The 11,685-nt window shown below is 67.8% G+C and overlaps 2 protein-coding genes across 2 annotated transcripts; both read left to right on the forward strand.

Moving 5' to 3' along the window:
* The first annotated feature begins 603 nt into the window (after nt 1-603).
* TH (tyrosine hydroxylase) lies at nt 604-7,636 on the forward strand. Its single transcript, XM_027090323.1, has 13 exons — nt 604-705; nt 2,137-2,346; nt 3,111-3,285; nt 3,553-3,641; nt 3,865-3,932; nt 4,229-4,279; nt 4,662-4,807; nt 4,897-5,032; nt 5,163-5,232; nt 5,748-5,804; nt 5,997-6,092; nt 6,397-6,530; nt 7,406-7,636. The coding sequence occupies exons 1-13, from the start codon at nt 616-618 to the stop codon at nt 7,563-7,565; spliced, it is 1,482 nt and encodes a 493-aa protein (XP_026946124.1). The 5' UTR covers nt 604-615; the 3' UTR covers nt 7,566-7,636.
* A 2,195-nt stretch (nt 7,637-9,831) lies between these two features.
* INS (insulin) lies at nt 9,832-10,882 on the forward strand. The gene is made up of 3 exons (XM_027090437.1): nt 9,832-9,871; nt 10,043-10,246; nt 10,736-10,882. Exons 2-3 carry the CDS (start codon nt 10,060-10,062, stop codon nt 10,879-10,881), a joined length of 333 nt encoding a protein of 110 aa, XP_026946238.1. The 5' UTR covers nt 9,832-9,871; nt 10,043-10,059; the 3' UTR covers nt 10,882.
* Nucleotides 10,883-11,685: the final 803 nt, after the last annotated feature.

An 11,685-nucleotide genomic window follows, 5' to 3' on the forward strand; every position in this document is an offset into this window, starting at 1 on the left:
ATTCTCCTGCACCCTGGAGGATGTGCCCTTCTGGAACACTCTGAGCCATGCTGGATGTGCCTGTGGGGGGGGGGGGCAGATAACATTCCCGCTGAGGACATCTAACAGGAACGTGCCTCGGGACCCTGCTGGGAAATTTGGTGAAGTGAAGAATCTTCTGGAAAAGCGAATTGCCTCCTGACATCTGAGGTCTGAGCCCGGCTTTCTGGACCGATGGCCACCAAAAGTCAGGGTTTTGTGTCACGAGCACGGTGGGGTGTCCAGAACTCCACCCCCCCGTGTACCCGCCCATCACCCGGCTCAGGTGTGGGCCGAGGGGCCTGGCTGCACCCAGCCCTGCGGAGCACGCCTGCCGGAGCCCGGATGATTCAGAGGAAGGGCCAGCCGCCCGCCTGGGTGCCTGTGACGGTGGATGCAATTAGATTTAATGGGACAGAGCCCTTTCTCCTGCGTCTCCGTGCTCCTCGCCCACCCCACCTCCCTCAGGCGGCAGCAGGAGGGGGACGCAGAGGAGGTGGGAGGTGGAGGACCCAGAGGGGCTTTGACGTCAGCTCAGCCTATAAGAGGCCGCCCGGCAGAGGGCTGTGGAGACGGAGCCCGGACCTCGCCGGCATCATGCCCACCCCCAACGCTGCCTCGCCGCAGGCCAAGGGCTTCCGCAGGGCCGTCTCCGAGCTGGACGCCAAGCAGGCCGAGGCCATCATGGTAAGAGGCAGGCTGGTGCCCACGGGCCGGAACGAACCAGAAGCCCAGGGGTGTCCCCTGAAGGCTGGAGGGAGGCTCCAGGCTCAGGGTCCATATGGGCGCCCTGGACCCAGGCCTGGCGTCCAGTCCTGGCCGCAAACACCTCCCCTGCCCGGACTCCGTGGGCAACCCCTGCGCCTGGGCGTTTGAATCTCTATGGGTGGGTCCTGCTGGACCCAGTGTGTGTGCAACAGTGTCCTGGGCCCTGCAGCAGCTCAAGGTGGTGGGGGGCACTGGGCAAACAGGGGTGCAGGCCCCAGTTCTGCTGAGCTGAAGGGAGGTCTGAGCTCCAGGGTGATTCCCATCCATCCCACGCCCATCCACCTGTCCATCCACCATCCACCTGTTCATCCCTCATCTACCTGTCCGTTCACCACCCACCATCTGCCTGTCCATCCACCACCCATTCATCCATCCGTCCAGCTGTCCATCCATCATTCACCCATCCACCTGCCACGCATTCCATGTCCCACGTGGGATCTCCTGTCTTGAAACCCACCTCCCCTGTTCCCTTGTCCAGCAACTCTGGGCCTCCCTGACCACCAGGGATGGCCCCCAAGGCCTGGCCCCCCACTTGGGAGCCCCCGAGTTCAAGGGAGGCTGTGCTGGGAAGACCCGCTGGGCCACCCCCTCTCTGAGACTGGAAAACTGGGGGCTTCTTGGCCTGGAAGAGGGGTCTCCAGTTCGTCCTCAGGGATGGCCTGGAATAATCAGCTCCCTGAAGGTTTAAAACGGCTCTTGTTTATAGAGCTTTAATGGAAACACGGGCTGGGTTCTAGAAATTTAATTTGCAGACAACATCTCAGGGCACTGGCCGTGGGGTAGACAGCGCTCACCCCAGGCCCCTGGCTCTGTCCACACCCCGCCCACCGTAGAGTGGGAGATCTGGGGAGGGCTCCCCCGCGGCCCCCTGCCATGTTCCAAGACCCAAGAGACCAGAAGCTTCCTGGAAGTTCAGCTGCAAATGATGAGCCCCAGACAGGGGGCTTCTTCTCTACTCAGGCCGGGGGGTGGGGGGGGGGTGGGCAGACACACTGACCCCAGGGGCTCATGGTCTCGGGACCGGCTGTGGACAAGGTGTGGCCAGGGCCCCTGGGCTGTGAGGCAGGGCTGGGCATGGGGCCATGAGGAGAGGTCACTCCATGGGGCCAGACACCATGTCCCCTGGCCCTGCGCAGCCCGGGGGGCAGCAGGGCAGCCCCCAAGCAGCCCTCGTCACCTAACCCGGTTAGATGTGGCCTGAGGGCACAGACCACCCTCAGCTGTGGCTCCCAGCGCCCTCCCTGTCTCCCTCCCCCACTGCGGCCCCCGGCAGGCGCGACGCTGGAGCTGGGTCCCAGGTTCTGTGGGTCCGGCTGAGGGCAGGGGGAGCTGGCGCATCTGTCCCCACAGTCCCCACGCTTCGTCGGGAGGCGGCAGAGCCTCATCCAGGATGCCCGCAACGAGCGACAGAAGGCGGAGGCCGCCGCCGCCGCCGCCGCTGCAGCCGCGGAGCCGGGCGAGGCCCTGGGGGGACGGGCCGGGAAGGCCGCGCTGAATCTCCTCTTCACCCTGCGGGCCACCAAGCCCCCTGCGCTGTCCCGGGCTGTGAAGGTGTTTGAGGTGAGGGAGCATAGGGGGCCACGTGCGGAGGGGGCTCACAGCCCCTCGCCACACCCTTCTGTTCTCAGGAGCTCTCTGAGCCCAGCCCCCCGCCCTCCCCCGTGCCCAGCACCCCACCCTGGGGGCAGGGGGGGTGTGGGTCCCCCAGGGCAGCCGGGGACGCAGGGCCTCCCATGCCCGCCTGGCCCTGGCGCGGCTGGGCTCATGTGACAGCTGATGGCGTTAGCTGCTGGACCCCAGCACACGCACCCAAATGACATTACAGCCGACTCCTCCCAAGCTCCCGCGATGGCCCCAGGGCCTTGAAGACTGAGGCTCCCTCGTTGCTGGGTGATGGGAGCTGGCAGGGGAGCGCACCCACCCCTCCCCCCCGCGCTCAGTGTTGCTTGGTGGGGGCCTGAGCCTCCCGACCTGCCCGCAGTGGGATCAGGGCCCACCCCCAGCCCCGGGCGTCTAGAGGTCTCGGACGAGGCCACCAGGGATGGAAATCAGGCTGCCTGGGAGGAGGCCCCACCCGAAACGCTGGGTCTGGGGGACCCTGTGACAACCCCTGTTAGACCAGCTAGACAAGAGCCGTTTTCCCAGCTGAAAGCTGTCCAGGCGGCCAGCAGCGGGCCTGAGTCTGGCTGCCGGCGTCCAGGGCAGGGCAGGGCGGGCCGACCCGGTGCCTGCTTCCCAGCGCCCTCGCCTCCCCCTCTGTCTGTCTCTGTCTCTGTCTCCTCTCCATCTCTCCCTCCCTCTTTCTCCCTGCTTTGGCTCCTAAGACATTTGAAGCCCAAATCCACCACCTGGAGACCCGGCCCGCCCAGAAGCCGCAGGCAGGGGGCCCGCACCTGGAGTACTTCGTGCGCTGTGAGGTACCCAGCGCCGCCCTGCCCACCCTGCTCAGCTCCCTTCGCCGCGTGGCTGAAGATGTGCGGGGCGCTGGGGAGAACAAGGGTGAGGCTGCCCCTATACCCTTGAGGGCGACCACGTGACCCCGAGACATCGGGGTGCAAGGGGTCCCACAGGGGAACCCCAGTGACTGCGTGCATGGCCTGGGGCGCCCTCTCTGCTGGCTCTGGCCCTCCCCAATCCCCCTCGTCTGTGTCCGGGCCTGTGTCACCTCCAGCCCCCCAGTCGCAAGTGGGAGGCTGTTTCCAGGGGGGCCCTCCCACCACAGCCCAACACCCAATCTGGTCCTTCTACCCTCCTTCCTGCGTGCAGTCCTCTGGTTCCCAAGGAAAGTTTCTGAGCTGGACAAGTGTCACCACCTGGTCACCAAGTTTGACCCTGACCTGGACTTGGACCATCCGGTGAGCCGGGGCCCCGACCTACTCCCGTACTCATGGCTGGGGCGGTGGGCGTGCACCCCGGCTTGGGACGGGGTGTCTGTTTGCCTCCGGCTCCTGGTGGAACCCTGAGGTTTGGCTGGGTGCGGCCGCCAGGCGCCCGCCGGTATCACAGGTCACGTCTGGGCTGGGGGCGTGGGGAGGGCTGGCGGGCCGCGGTGGCTGATGGCGTCCACTCTGCCGTCAGGGCTTCTCCGACCAGGTGTACCGCCAGCGCAGGAAACTGATTGCTGAGATCGCCTTCCAGTACAAGCAGTAAGGACCCCCCTCGGGACCTCATTCTCTGAGACCCAGACCCCGTCCTGCGGCCTCACACTAGACCTGGGTGGGGGGAAGGGAGGGATGCCTTTGTCACCAATGCCATCACCTTCACTGTCACCGTGGTCACCGATTCGGGGTCCCCAAGTCACAGCTGAAGAAACGGAGGCACAGAGCAGTTAAGCAACTTGCTGTGGCCACACAGCCGGCGTTGCTCAGCCCAGGCCCTTCCTGTCCACCCCCCACACGCCCTCCCCGAGGGGGCCTGGACTAACTGCTGACCCCCTCCCCAGAGGCGACCCTATTCCCCACGTGGAGTACACGGCCGAGGAGACTGCCACCTGGTGAGACCCCATGATGGCAGCTGGGGAGGGGCGGGGTGGGGAATGAGGAGGGCCCGGGAAGACCCCCAGAACCCCTGCCTGGAGAGTGGTGGCCTCCAGAGGACAGACTAACTCCGGGTGGAGGAGGGACTTCCCGAGGCCCCCCACGGTCCCCTGAAACCCCCCAAAGCTGCAGGTGGGAGACATCCACTCCCAGTGGCCAGCGTCTTTGGGGCCAGGGAGAGGCCTGCAGTGTGAGGCTGCCTGGGGTCTGCAGGGGGCAGAGCAGAGCGCCCACGGGAGGGGCTGCCGGATGCCGGGAGGGGTCTGGGGCAGGCGGCGGGGGGCCAGGTTGGGAGTGGGGGGCACCCGGCCAGCCTGAGCCCCCCTCCCCCGCCCACAGGAAGGAGGTCTACACCACGCTGCGGGGCCTCTACGCCACCCACGCGTGCCGGGAACACCTGGAGGCTTTCGAGCTGCTGGAGCACTTCTGCGGGTACCGGGAGGACAGCATCCCCCAGCTGGAGGACGTCTCCCGCTTCCTGAAGGGTGCGCCGCTGTGGAGGCCCCGGCGGGAGGGCCTGGGGTGGCAGCCGGCGGCCCCACCGCGCTGACCGCCCCCCCCGCCGCCCTTGCAGAGCGGACCGGCTTCCAGCTGCGGCCCGTGGCCGGCCTGCTGTCCGCCCGGGACTTCCTGGCCAGCCTGGCCTTCCGCGTGTTCCAGTGCACCCAGTACATCCGCCATGCCTCCTCACCCATGCACTCCCCCGAGCCGTGAGTGCCCAGCCCAGCCCAGCCCGCCGCGGGGGGCCTGCGGAGGACGGGGCCGGCGCGTGCTGCTGGGGGAGGGGGGCAGGCTGCGGCCCCGGCCCCCAGCCCCACCCGCTGTCCGCCCCCAACACAGGGACTGCTGCCACGAGCTGCTGGGGCACGTGCCCATGCTGGCCGACCGGACCTTCGCCCAGTTCTCCCAGGTGTGTCCTCGAGGCCTCAGGAGCTGGGCGTCAGCCGAGGGGCTGGGGGGTGGCACCTGCAGCGATGGGCGCTGCCTGCCCCTCCCCACCCCCAGGATGGATGCCGCCCACACCTGGGTCATGAGACTTCAGAGAGACTGCATCGTCTTGGAAGAGAGGGGTGGGCGGGCCGTTCTGGGAAGACCACCTTAGAACAGAGACGGGGAAGAATCCCTTCCGGAGGGTCAGGGGATCACGGTGCGCAGAGGACAAGCTGGGGGCGGAGTGCCGCGGCTTGTGCTGCCACCTGCTGGCTCTCCGAGGAACGGCAGGGAGCGGTCCTGGGCCCCTGATGGATCCCGGGAGCGTGCCTGCGTCCCAGGAGGATCCCTGCACCCTGGGAGGGTCTCTGTACCCCGGCAGTGCCCAGGAGGCCCCTGGAGGGGCTGCAGACAGCCCCAGCACCCTCCCCTCACACAGGCGCCCAAGCCATGGTGAGCTGAGCCTCTCCCCCCTCAGCTCTCCCTCCCCCACAGGACATCGGCCTCGCATCCCTGGGGGCATCGGACGAAGAAATTGAGAAGCTGTCCACGGTGGGTTCTTTCCCCTGCAGGACGCTGGGTCCAGGCTGGGCCCTCCTGTCCAGGCTCCGGTCTCCGCTTCTCACGGCGTGGCCGCCCGGAGCCTGGCTCACCTCTGCCTGGGTGGTGGGTGCCTGGGGCCATGGTCAGTGGGGAATGCTGTGCTGTGATCTCTCAGCTGACCCTGCCAACTGCCCCCACCAGCTGTACTGGTTCACCGTGGAGTTTGGGCTGTGCAAACAGAACGGCGAGGTGAAGGCCTACGGAGCGGGGCTGCTGTCCTCCTATGGGGAGCTCCTGGTGAGACGCTCCCCGCACGCCCCAGGAAGGGGCTGGAGCCCGGGTCCCCACGGGGAGGGCGACCTTGGCCGTGCCTTCTGAATTCGGGCCTCCCAGGAGGCTGGGGCTGCCCTTTTAGGGGGGCCAAGAAAACTTGTCCCTGCCCGTCCCACTCACACTGTCCCCAGGCCTCGGGAGGACCCCCAGTGGAGAGGGGAGGGTATGAATCCACACCCAGAGCCCACTGTGGAGTTGGGCCAAGGGGCTCCAATTCCCTCGGGGCCCTGAGATCCACCCCCCCCCCCCCCTCCCGGCCTCCCGCCAGCATTCCCTGTCTGAGGAGCCCGAGATCCGGGCCTTCGACCCCGACGCAGCGGCCGTGCAGCCCTACCAGGACCAGACTTATCAACCTGTCTACTTCGTGTCTGAGAGCTTCAGCGACGCCAAGGACAAACTCAGGTAGGCTGAGACCCCCACTGTCTCCCTGAACTGGGAGCGCCAGCCAGCAGGCTGGGCGTCCGAACCCACTGCACAGTGGAGAAAACTGTGCACACCTAGGTTACAGCACCCCTCCCGCAGCAGGACCCCCAAAAAGTCTGGGGTGGGGAGACCTGCGGGGCTGGTGGCTACGTCAAGGCCGGGCCAAGGCCAGGCTCTGAGGAGGTGAAGCTTGACTTTGTAAGACGGATGTGCGGGGTCCTTCCGAGTTCCATGCCCTCTGAGCAGCTGGGGCCGTGCTGGGGACAGAGGACGAGGGCCGGGGTGACTGAGGGCCGGGTGGGGAGCCTGGGGGTAGCAGGGAGTTTGCAGGGCTGGAGGTGCAGTGACCAGCATTCCCCGGGGGGGAGGGCAGAGCCCGACGGGGCCCACCAGTTCGCCCTCGGAAGGGGCCTCTTTCCAGCCAGGCTCCTGTTGTCACCGGGGAGATTGAGGCCCAGGATCTATGTGCCTGCAGTGGGGGTGGGGTGGGGGCTGGATACCACACACAACCTTAGGGACAGGGATGCAATGGACCCTGCGGGGCGCACGGTCTGGAAACCTTCCTGCGGGAGGAGGCCTGGCTGAGCCTTGGGAAGGAGCAGGGAGGGCTGGAGTGCCTCGCAGAGGCTCGCTTGGAAAAGGCCCGTCCCTCCCTGCCGTAAACAGCCCCCAGCCCTTGGAGGAGGCCTCCGTCCCCCATCTTGTCTGGCTGGTTGGACAGAATGAGCTCTGGGGGCGCAGGCGGCTCTGAAAAGTCCCGGGAGCTGTGAGGCTGCTGTGACGGAGACCCGGGCCCCCACCCTCGGGCTCATCCCCACTGGGTGACTGAGGGTCCCTGCCGGCTCCCCTACCAGGAGCTATGCCTCCCGCATCCAGCGCCCCTTCTCCGTGAAGTTCGACCCATACACGCTGGCCATCGATGTGCTGGACAGCCCCCACGCCATCCGACGGGCCCTGGATGGTGTCCGGGACGAGCTGCACACCCTCACCCACGCCCTGAGCGCCATCAGCTAGACGCGGGACGCCACCCCGCAGGCCCCCCTAGGCCGGCCCCAGGTCTCCTGGCCTTCACCCCGCCGCCCCGGCCCCCACCCACGTGAAGGGCTGGCTCATAGGGCACCCCGAGAGCCCGCCAGAGATCCCCCTGCTGGAGGGCACCCTGTTGCCCCGCCCACCGCTTGCCAGCTCTGCTGCAGGTGACTTTGTGCCGTGTGCTGCCCGTGTGCCGTGTGCCACCTGCTCCCATTCTCAATAAAAGAAAGAATCCCTCTGGGTGCCTACCCGGCTGTGTCTGTGTCTGTGTCTGTGCACCGGGCTCAGCCCGCAGCCCTGCACCCCTCACATTCTGCTCCATCCCTGCTCAGAGACTGATCCGCTGCCTGCCCCCTCCTCCAGGCAGCCCTGGGTCACCTGCTCGCCCAGGGGAGCCCGTCTGTGCTGAGCCACCAGCAGCTCGAGGGCTGAGGGGGTCCTGGCTGAGCTGTCCCATCTCTGTGGGGGGGCAGCATGGAGGTGGGGGCCTGGCCTGGGTTTGCGGGGGCAGGGCTCACAGCCGTGGTCTCCTAGGCAGGGCTGCAGGCTGGGCCCTACCCGCAAGCCCGATGTCCCCGCTAGGAGGAGGACGGGGGTCCAGGGGCCAGCCTGTGAGAGCAAGCAGAGGAACGGGGAGGGGGGTCCAAGGCACAGCTGCCTTTGATCCCCGTACCCCACCCCACCTAAAGCAGGACCTGGGAACGCAACCCCCCCACCCCGCAATGTGTGCTGGTGGAGCGTTCAGCTGAGCTGGGCCCTAGGTAACCTCTCTGGGCCTCAGTCTCCCCTGCAAGGGGGGCGGGGGGCTGGATTCTGGGCTTGGTTTACTCGACAGGTCTGGACCTGGCCCTCCAGCTAGAGCCCCCAGAATCCTCCAGGTTTGGCCCAGCCCAGGGTGTCCCCTTTCCCACCCTGGCCCTGGCCCTCGGAGCAAGCAGCCTGGGGCTTCCTGGGAGGTGGCTGGCTCCTTACTTCCTGCAGGAGGTAGACACCAGCCCATCTTCCAGGCCCTGCTCTTTTCCTCTGGTTCCCCCTACCTGCCCCTCCCACCACCAGGACCCTGGCTCTAAGCTCTTAGGATGTTAATCCTGGTAAACTCCTACTCATCCGTCAAGACCCTCCTGGGCAAAGCCTTCTGTCCCAGCCCTCCCTGGTGGTCTGTCCTTCCATCAGTTGCACCTCAAGCACCTTGTCTGTGACTAGCCCTCCTGCACCTGTGTCCCTTTAGCCTGTGAGGCATCAAATGGAACCACTTCTGATGGTTGTGAGCCCCACTGAGACCCTGGGGAAGGGCTAACGGCCAGCCTCATTTCCCTCCTGCCCTCCTGGGCCCTGGGGTCCGCCCTGCCACCGCGGACTTCCGTCATTCAGCCTTCCACCTTGCACACCTCTAAGAGGCCCCCAGATCTCCCCTGGCGGCAGGGGGGCCTCTGGACATCATGACGCCCTGGGAAGGCAGGGTCCAGCCCCTTCCTCGGTGTGGGGGGCTGCTAGGGTCCGGGCCTTCCTCCAGGGGCCTGTCCAGGGGATTGGAGGCACCACAGGGGCTCGGCGCAAATGGCAGCCAAAGGATGCAATGGGGCCGAGGGGCTGGTCTGAAAGGGGTCAGCACGGGGGGATGGGCTCTAGGAAGAGGGATGGGGCCTGAGAGGCCGCCTCGGCGGGGTGTGGCGGGGCCCCACCCACGCGTCCTGTGGCCCCTACATTGAAGGTGAGGAACAGGGGCCGGCCTCAGGGGCCTCACGGCTGCAGGTCCCTGAGTTCAGCCCCCTCGGCAGTGCCCCAGGGAGCTGGGGGTGTCAGCGGGCCTCAGCGCTGGGGTGGGTGAGGCTGGGGCCGTGAGCCAAGGAGACGCTCCCTCACTGCCCACCCATGGCCTTAGACCACCTCTGGGGCCCCGAGGGCAGCCCCAGGGACAGCGGGCAGGGGTCCTCTCTCTTGGCCACACTCCCCGGACCAACATGGAAGATGGGGCCCAAGCGAGGCCGGGTGGGGTGCGGCTCCTGTGGAGGCGTTTGCCCCCAGCTGTGAGCGGGGACAGCTCGGCATTAGGTCCCTCGTTAAGACTCTAATGACCCTGTGGCCCCAAGAGGTGCTGACGACCAAGGAGAGGTTCCTGCAGACCCAGCAGCGGGGAAATGATCCAGAAATTGCAGCCTCAGCCCCCGGCCATCTGCCACCCGCTTGAGGCCCTAATGGGCCAGGTGGAGGGGTCGGGGCTATAAAGCTGGCGGGGCCCAGCAGCCCCCAGCCCTCGGGACGAGCTCACTCGAGGCGTCAGCAAGCAGGTCTGTCCTGCGGGCTCTGCGTCCGCCCGGGTCCGGTGCCTCGGGGCCCCAGGCCCGAGCTCCGCTGAGCGGCAGGAGGGCGTGGACTCCTCTCTTGGAGCGTTTGGGGGTGATCACCGGCTGGGGGTCCCGGGCGCCCCCTCGCTGGCCTCACCCCCGCCTGTCCCCCAGGTCCTCGTGCCCCCACCATGGTCCTGTGGCTGCGCCTTGGGCCCCTGCTGGCCCTGCTGGCCCTCTGGGCGCCCGCCCCTGCCCGGGCCTTCGTCAACCAGCACCTGTGCGGCTCCCACCTGGTGGAGGCGCTGTACCTGGTGTGCGGGGAGCGTGGCTTCTTCTACACGCCCAAGGCCCGCCGGGAGGTGGAGGGCCCGCAGGGTGAGCCCCGCCGCCCCGCCGCCCCGGTGCTTCCAGCTGGCACCCAGTGGGAGGTCAGGAGGGACTTTTTTAAAAAGGAAAATGATGTCCTCCTGGTCACATCCTAAAGGTGACCAGCTCCCTGGGGGTGAGCCAGGAGGACGCCTGAGGGTGGGCTTGCCCCTCCCCCCCTCCCTTCTCGCCCCGGCCTCGCCCAGCACCCTGGCCCCACTCTCTCCCCTCCCCACCGAGGGCAGCTCCAGGGAGGAATCTTCTGAAGTGAGTCAAGTCCTGGGTGCCCATGGTCTCGGGGTGATGTGTCGGCCATGGTGGTGCTTGTGGGAGACGCCCCGTCACCCTGGGAGAGGGCCCCGTCCTGGGCGGGCTGTGGGGAGGGGAGGGGGCGGGGCAGGCCTGTGATGGGCGCCAGGGCACCTGTTCAGGGTCCCCCTCCAGGGCCGGGCAGGGTGGGCAGGGGAGCGCCGTCTGCCTGACCGTCTCTCCCCGCAGTGGGGGCCGTGGAGCTGGGTGGAGGCCCCGGTGCCGGCGGCCTGCAGCCCCCGGCCCTGGAGGGGCCCCCGCAGAAGCGCGGCATCGTGGAGCAGTGCTGCACCAGCATTTGCTCCCTCTACCAGCTGGAGAACTACTGCAACTAGGGCCCGGCGGGCGCCCCCTCCAGGCAGGCGGCCGCTCCCTCCAGGCAGGCGGCCAGCACCGCGCTCCCCGCACCCCTGACGGTCAATAAACCCCCTGAATGAGCCCTGCTGCTGTCGTCTGTGTGGCCTGGGGGGCTGAGGCACTGCTGGGGGTGGGGGCGAGGAAGGCCGGCCCACCTGCTCAGGCCCTGGTGACGGGGGTGGGGGGGGCGCTGCCCCAGACCCCTCTCTGTTCTCTCTGCGTCACACACTGGCTGCCCACAGGTGTGCGGGCAGACAGGCACCAGGCGCCATGGCAGTACCCCCCAAGGTGGTGAGCTCCTTCTTCGGGGGCCCAGACACCCCACTCCTCAGTGCCCCACTGCTGCACGGGGTGGCTCCGTGGGGCACCCGCCCAGGCCGCTGCCGGTCACGCCAAAGAGCCCAGGGGTGCCTGGGCTGGTCACAGCCCGGGAGGTCAGAGGGTGACCTGGCCGTACCAAGGCCTGGCCAGCCTGCCGGCTGCTCAGAGACCAAATCAATCTGCAGGCTTCCTGAAGGCTCCGCCCGGGCCAGGGCTCGGGGTGGCCAGGCTGGGGCTGCTGCCTGGGCCCTGGTTGCCGCAGACCACTCAGAGGCCGGCCTGGTACCCAGCCGGCTGGGCGGCCCTCCCTGTGACCCCGAGGCTCTCACCCCGGTCCCCCCACCCCAGGGGAGACGCTGCAGGCCCCAGCAGGCCCCGCCCCTGGAGTGGAGGCCAGGGCTGGGCAGGCAGGTGGATGGCCGGACACTGGACCCGGAAGAGGAGGGGGAGGGGGGGTGGCC

The sequence above is a fragment of the Aethalodelphis obliquidens genome, unplaced genomic scaffold, assembly GCF_003676395.1.
Source record: "Aethalodelphis obliquidens isolate GAN/ISIS:26980383/991018 unplaced genomic scaffold, ASM367639v1 scaffold69, whole genome shotgun sequence".
Lineage (NCBI taxonomy): Eukaryota > Metazoa > Chordata > Mammalia > Artiodactyla > Delphinidae > Aethalodelphis > Aethalodelphis obliquidens.

Bases quoted from the DNA above. Each gene is read 5' to 3' on its own strand.
- INS (XM_027090437.1), top strand. From the start codon at position 10,060: ATGGTCCTGTGGCTGCGCCTTGGGCCCCTGCTGGCCCTGCTGGCCCTC. The intron at 10,247-10,735 runs GTGAGCCCCGCC...CTCTCCCCGCAG, and splicing joins GGAGGTGGAGGGCCCGCAGG to TGGGGGCCGTGGAGCTGGGT.
- TH (XM_027090323.1), top strand. From the start codon at position 616: ATGCCCACCCCCAACGCTGCCTCGCCGCAGGCCAAGGGCTTCCGCAGG. The intron at 3,286-3,552 runs GTGAGGCTGCCC...TCCTGCGTGCAG, and splicing joins GGGCGCTGGGGAGAACAAGG to TCCTCTGGTTCCCAAGGAAA. The intron at 3,642-3,864 runs GTGAGCCGGGGC...CTCTGCCGTCAG, and splicing joins ACCTGGACTTGGACCATCCG to GGCTTCTCCGACCAGGTGTA.